The sequence below is a fragment of the Cyprinodon variegatus genome, unplaced genomic scaffold (assembly GCF_000732505.1).
Source record: "Cyprinodon variegatus isolate N-32 unplaced genomic scaffold, C_variegatus-1.0 Scaffold449, whole genome shotgun sequence".
NCBI classification, from domain to species: domain Eukaryota; kingdom Metazoa; phylum Chordata; class Actinopteri; order Cyprinodontiformes; family Cyprinodontidae; genus Cyprinodon; species Cyprinodon variegatus.
The window spans coordinates 691145-698312 of record NW_015150902.1 but is presented as its reverse complement, the minus strand read 5'-3'; the positions used below and the strand labels follow the sequence as shown (position 1 = coordinate 698312).

General features: G+C 36.4%; 2 protein-coding genes across 2 annotated transcripts in view; one reads left to right on the top strand and one right to left on the bottom strand.

The window, feature by feature from the left end:
• Positions 1-4887, bottom strand: part of dcps (decapping enzyme, scavenger) — a 6550-nt gene extending 1663 nt beyond the window's left edge. The window contains exons 1-4 of the mRNA XM_015389135.1: positions 4617-4887; positions 3744-3894; positions 277-422; positions 88-201 (exon numbers count right to left, since the gene is read on the bottom strand). Coding sequence (XP_015244621.1) covers positions 88-201; positions 277-422; positions 3744-3894; positions 4617-4820 — 615 coding nt within the window. The 5' untranslated portion in view covers positions 4821-4887. The remainder of the gene's footprint in view (positions 1-87; positions 202-276; positions 423-3743; positions 3895-4616) is intronic.
• Positions 4888-6173: 1286 nt separating this feature from the next.
• Positions 6174-7168, top strand: part of ids (iduronate 2-sulfatase) — a 19396-nt gene continuing 18401 nt past the window's right edge. Inside the window, exons 1-2 of the mRNA XM_015389138.1 lie at positions 6174-6317; positions 6654-6790. Coding sequence (XP_015244624.1) covers positions 6245-6317; positions 6654-6790 — 210 coding nt within the window. The 5' untranslated portion in view covers positions 6174-6244. The remainder of the gene's footprint in view (positions 6318-6653; positions 6791-7168) is intronic.

Below are 7168 nucleotides of genomic sequence, written 5' to 3'. Positions count from 1 at the left end.
TTGATTATCTTCAACTTTTCAACTTCTTTTATCTGCAATTTTTTTGACAGTAGAGGAATGTCGGTGGGAAAGGTTCTGGTCTCTCACCTGTTTTTGGTCCCACTTTAAATCAGGAAGTAGGACAAAGCCAACCTCAGGGTCTGGATCATCGTAAACGATCCTGTCTGCCTCTGCCTTCTTTTCCAAGATGTTGTAGACCCACTGGAAGCCAAACATGGATGTTAACCCCAAACTATAACATCTAACAAAAAATGCTGTGATTTGCAGGTGACCGACCTGCAGGCTCAAGCTCTGCTCCTGGATGTAAGGCAGAGTGATGGAGCGGTAGTCCTCCCCCGTCTCCTCCACCAGGAAACTCTCCTGCCGCTGGTACTTCTTCACGTGCTTCTCTGTGGCAGGACACACTACTGTTGTCTTGATCTCTGAGCAATGAAAGAGAACCAGAAAAATCATCACCAAGCAGGGCATGATACGTTTAAAACAGGGAACAAATTAGCGGAGACCTGGAAAGGTGTTCTTCATGCCCAAAGGTTGCAACTGATCAACTCATTGGGTGATTGTGAAGTGGCAGGAAAATTGAATCTGCTTGTCAAACTTTATAAAAAAATAGTACTAATACTTTATCTTTTAGACAAAAGAATGTTAATGTAGTAAAATGGCCTATTCATAGGTAAATATAAGTTAATAAACATGATTATGTAACATCCAATGTTACATCTGTAAGTATAAAAGTAAAAAAAAAGTTACAATTAAAAGCTGCAGCTTTGCAAAAATACAAGTACGAATTTACAAGTACAAAAGAAAGACAACAGATTAAAAACAACAAAGTTCGAATCTACAACCGCTGATGAAGCCGTTACACTCCTTTCCAGTTGGTGGCAGTAATGTAGCTTCACCAAGCTGCATGGGCTGGGAAGAAAATGTCACACAGAACCATAGATCGACAGTTATGCAGACTGATCTCTATTTATTCACGGGATTGCCGATAGGACGAAAAAACTGAAGTCACCTGCCGCCATCTTGGTACTCCCCACTCTCACGGAGTCGCGCCATACAAAATTATTGTCATGTAAGGTCATTACTATAATAATGTTATCAATACATGTATATTACATGTACATGGGGGTGTGGCGGCTTAGCGGTTAGAGCATAGAGCGTGGAATCCTGAGGTTCTGAGTTTGAGTCCCACTCCCACAGACTTCCACTCTGGGTCTCTAAGCACAGACCCTTAACCTCACACTGCTCCCCAGGCGCTGCACAATGGCAGCCCAGTGCTCCCCAAGAGGATGGGTTAAATGCAGAGGGTTAATTCCTCCAATGTGAGATCAATAAAGTTCAAGTATTATTATTAAAAAGTGTTAAGTTGATGATGTGCATGTATAATAAATGTATTGATTACATTGCTATGGTAATTACATTACAGGCATTTTCATGGCACGACTCTTTGAGAGTGGGGAGTACCAAGATGGCGGTGGGTGACTTCAGTTTTTTATCAGCAATCCAGTGAATAAATAGATATCAGTGTTAGTGAGTCGCTGTGACAATAAATCCCATGATGCTTTGCAAGGAGAGCTCTCCTAGGAAAAGCATTGCGGGTTTATCCGCTCGTCTAGTGACCATGAATGGTTGGCACTACCCGATCTGTCCGGGAAAGGACAATTCCTCCTGCGCATGCGCAATCAGCTCATTTGCGCATCCTGATATGCATCCAGGTCGCCCTTGATTTTATTTTGTTAAAAATACCTAAATTACGTTTTCCCCAAAAATGGTAAATGTGCTAAAATATAATGTGTTAAAGGTTAATAATGTATTTCCTGAGAAAATAAATGCCTTAAAATCCTTTGTTTTATCACTCGTCACTGCCCGATCAGGGATCCTACGCTACTTCTGGGAGCTAACTTTTTCGTATCGAGTCTTTTTGAGTTTTATGTTTTCCTTTCATGTTAACATTATGGTATATAGTGAGTAATCTAAAGAAAGAAACAACTAAATGTAGATAAAAATGGTTTAATCAGATTTAGCCCGAATTCTCTGAACGTGTCCCATGATGTCAGAGAAGCAGTTTAATGAAGAAAATGTAAAAACGCATCAAAATTGTATCACAAAAGTCATAAAACATTTTTTAAGGATGTGTAATAGCTAGTGATGGGTCCAGCAAACCCAATACATCGGTGCATCGGAGCCCATAGAGCAAAACACTGTATACAGGAGTTGTTTCTAACTGACTGACTCACTAAACTGTGTTTAAAAGCATATCTCAAAATTCTGCTAAAATTCTTTTTCATCTTTTGTGGTTTATCATTAAAACTATCAAGAATATTGGAGCAGCCTAAAAGGAATAGGAATGTTTCAGCCATTGTGTTTTTATTTCAATTTTCTCATTGTGTCATTCTTTTCCTCTCAATTATTACCCAACTTCTCTGAATCAAAGTTAATTTTGAATCAATTCTTAGTTTATTTACCGTTTTTACTGTACTTACTGTTTTAAAAACATTTAAAATCCTTGTCCACAAGCATCTTCATTTACATTTTCTCCTAAATTTCAATGTTATGTTTACATTATGTATTGACTGCATCTAAATATATCTAAAAATATTTTTCAATTAAACATACATATGAAATAATACAATATAACCTACAATTACCTAAATGATATCATTGCTCCAGGTCATCAAATAAATTCAGTTTAGTCTGTCCAATAAGCTGCCTGTAGTGTCTTTAAATGTCCAGCAGGTGTCAGTATTCTGTGAGACAGTATCAACGCAGCATCAATACAGTTCGGCAATATGTGAGAGAAAAAAGTAATTTTAGTACCATAATACCATTATTTATGGACCCCCAGATGTATATCTGTTTGCGCATGCGAAGGACAGATCGTACTTTCAGGACAAATCGGGTAGTGACAATGATCACTACTTTTCAAGGTGCATTGTGGGAAATTTTGAGTCCACTACTTTTTCATCCACGACGTTCAGACACTCATTTAAAATAGCCCAATATGGATATTAGGACATTGAGTTTTATGTTTTCTTTTTGTGTTAACCTTAAGGTATATAGTTTGTAATCTAAAGAAAGAAAAAACTAAAATGCAGATAAAAATGGTTCAATCATATTTTGCCGGACTACTCTGAACATGTCCCATGATGATGTCAGACAAGCTGTAAAAAAGTAAAATGAAAAAAAAAAAAAAAAAGTAAAATGTAAAAAAGCATTAAATGTCTCAGTATAGTCATAAAACAATTTTTAAAGATATGTATTGGCATTTTTTTTTGTTATTTAATGATAGAAATAAGTACTTTTAGTACCATAATTAACATTATTTATGGCAACCTGGATCTATATCTGGTTGCGCCTGTGCAAATGAGCTGATGGTACGGATCGCGTGGTGACAATGCCTTTGTACAAATATTTCAATGCATTACCTGTATAACGTTCAACAGACTGTTTTGTTTTTCTCCTGTCCTCGTTTGAAGATTTGTAGTGAACAATCTTCAGGTGCATTATTGCCACCTACTGGTAAGGAGTGGAACAGCTCATCAGGGCTGTAGATTCACATTTGTAAACTTGTGATTTGTACTTCTATTTTAGCAAAGTTGCAACTTTATAACATAACTTCCAAACTGAATATCTGAAAACAGGAAATCTTAAATTTATTGACCCATACTTACAAAGTCAGACACCTATGGATACATTGCTATTGACAGTTATCCTATTGGAGAAGCTTCATCCTTTGGTGGATTTACCATTGAGGTGAGGGGGGGCCTGGAGGCGATAGGAGCTGTAGATGTCATTTTTCATCTCCAGCCTGAGCTTGGAGCCCCTGAAGAGCTCAGCCAGGAAGTCCTCTCTGATAGGGGTCTTCTCCAGGACCACCACAGCATCATTATCAGCAATCTGAAGACATGTTCAACATTTCGGTTTCTGCCTGGATTTCAATATATGTCATCATCAGTACAAAGCCCTGATACGACGGAGTATTAGGGCCAGGATAGAGATTTGTTTTCTATTTCTAGAAAAAAGTTGTGACATTATGATAATAAAGTCCTAACATTATAAATGTATTATTATTATTATGTTAAGTCTTAATATTAAGAGAATAAAGAGTTAAAATTACGAGAAACAAGTTGTATTTTATGACAACTCCTACAAGAAGCACGTTCTACCCTAAAATGAGGAATGTGGAGCATCATGTGAAGTTATACTTTGGCTCTGGTTTGACAAATAAGGAAATCTTTTAGCACAGGCATCAAATTGGGCAGCATGTCAAAGTGGACTCAGGTTGCTGATTGGTGGAGTTGGTCGGTCGTCATCTGCTGGTCGGAGCTTCAAGCTTTCTTTCTGAAACGGGTTGTTGTCTCCTAATGTTACGACTTTATTCTCAAAATACCGTAAAAAGAAAAAAATCTCTAATACTCTATCGTACCCTGACAACATAGGCTATTATTTTGAAATAACAAACCGGAAGTGGACACCATGCCCCTACAGCTTTATCGCACAGCTTTCAACAAATATAAAAGGTAAAATCTTATTTCGACCATTGAACTGATCTTGAGTAATTTCCGGAGCACACCAAACGAAAAACACGAAAATTTCAGAGAAATCCCAGATAAAAACACCTTTCCATGGACGAACATTATCTTCTCCCGGGCAGAATCACTCAGCACGCTGGATGTTGTGAACGCAGACAGAACGTTCTCCCACTCAGGTTCATTTCCATCCTCTTCTCCGTTCTTGTCGTCAGATTTCACTCTCTTAACTTCCCGGGATAACTCATCGCTCCCAGCGCTGGAAATTTCACGTTTGGTCGAGACGTTCGCCATCAAGAGCCGCTGTGATCAAAGATCGTCTATTTTAAAACAGGGCTCACCCTGCAAAAGAAGGTTGATCTTTTTCTTTTAGAGTTTGACTCGTAAAGCAACGTCAGGTGCTTTTACCGCCATCTACCGAACTGGAGTATGAACGTCGATGAAAATCGGGGGACTTTTACAATAATTGATTAAATACAGTTAAATAAACTTATATTAATAGTTTAAATGTATTTTCTAATTAATTACTTAAGTAATTTCAGATTTTCTTTTCATTTACAGGACAGAAAAGTATTTTTTAAAAGAAATTAAAACACAAGAGAACATTGTCTACAACTACCAGTATTTACTTGAAAAAAAAAAAATGCAGAAATATGTGTTTTAAAGGACACACAACAAAAAATAAAGAAATTAGCGAATGCAGAATCAAAAATCAAAAGCTGACTAAACAAAGACATGATTAAAATCGGGACTTCAAATATACTAATAACAACAAATTGCCCAATAACCTGGCATAATAACAACGTTTCACCCTTTCCATGTCAGAATAAAGAAAAACTGGCGTAAGCTTTTATCAATTCTTTAAATATCCAACTGATAAACAAAATAAAGTTTATTGTTTAGATATTTTTTCCTTTCTAAAAAAAAAATCTCCCTAAAGCCGTTTGTCACACTCCTTTAATTTAAAATACTAATTTACACATTTGTTCTCTACACTTAACAAACACACTGAAATATTTTGATTAATAATTATAGGAAGACTAGGATCAAATACCAGCCTTATTACAGTTGGCACAATTCTGATGTTTAACATCTTCATCTTTGAATAAGTATTAAAAAATGGAATAATAAACAAAATAGTAAAATAAAATGTTTTCATCAGCCACCTTTATTCTTCATTTCATAATCAACTTGGAAATAATTGTGTGAAACATTCACATTTTATTCCAGCACTTGAAATTTGGTCTAAAGCGTAAAAGTTTTGTTCTTAAAATGTAGAAGGTTAAGATAATAATAAAAAAGACTGAGATTTATATTTATCAAATTTCGCTCATAGTGAGACCTCTTTTGGTTGTTATTGTTAACGTTCTGTTTTGCGTAGATATGAGATTCTTGTCAACATTTCAAATAAATAAATTGTTAAAATGTTCTTGTTAATGTGGAAAAAATAAGAAAAGCCAAGTAGCTTCTCGAAAAATCTGTAAAGAAATAAAAAATGTTGTCGTTTATCGACATTCTTGATTGTGGATAAACTGGTAGCTGATTAAATGATTGACGCGTCAATTACCTAGTAAAGCCCACCCCTCCTGCCGAATGGACCAATGAGCACGCAGCACCTTGCTGACTCATTATCAGGAAGTTATTTAAACAGCAGCAGCCTGCCTGGATGTGTTTATAATGTCCACGGCAGACAGAGTGGGTGAGAAAGCAGCGCAGAAATGAATCTGGGAGTTTTTACGTGGCTTTTCCTGCTGCTCCTCTGTTTACTGACACCTGCTACGTCTAGAAGAGGTAAATCCACCAAACTGAACCTCACAGGCTTCCTTATTGTAGTAATATAAACCTGTCCGTATGTAGTTTAGCACTAATTCTCTGGATGATGTCAATGTTCTAGCTTAAATAGCTTTAACTAGATTTTATTAGAAAGTTTATTTTTTTATTTTGTTAACTTTAATCTGATTTTTTACTCTGTGGGTTTGATTTTTGACACTTCTGAATATAACTTTAGCAGAAGTGGAAGTAACTGGGATCTGTCAGCTGCTCCACTGGTTTCCAGGCTTGTTAACTGTCTAACGGTGCGTTTATTTAAAATGTTTCCGAGTTTAAACCTTGATTGTCTGTTTGCAGAGAAGAGGAACGTCCTCTTCATCATAGCAGATGATCTGCGGGCATCTTTGGGTTGCTATGACGACGCCCTGGCGAAGTCTCCCAACATTGACCAGCTGGCATCCAGAAGCCAAGTCTTCCTCAATGCATATGCCCAGGTCAGCCCCACGCAGGTTCACTGCCTCACTGCACCAGGGGGAACAATTAAAATCAGCGGGGTCAGAATAAAGAAAATCATCAACCAGTAAAGATCCAGAGACATTTTCAATTATAAGCTGTTACTTTAAACAGAATTCAACACTCAAATAAATAGCAGGTGTTTATGCATCCATCTTATACATAGAATTTATAAATAATAAAATATATATATAAAAAAAATAGAAGATTTTTCCATTTTAAAATCTAAAGTGTTTTTTGAAGTTGAGAACAACAATCATTTAGTTTAATATATAGATAATTTCCTTATTCACATATTTTATAAAACATCTAAACTGTCCGTTATTTTTCTTTCTTTTTTCTGTCCTAATGTTGGCAGT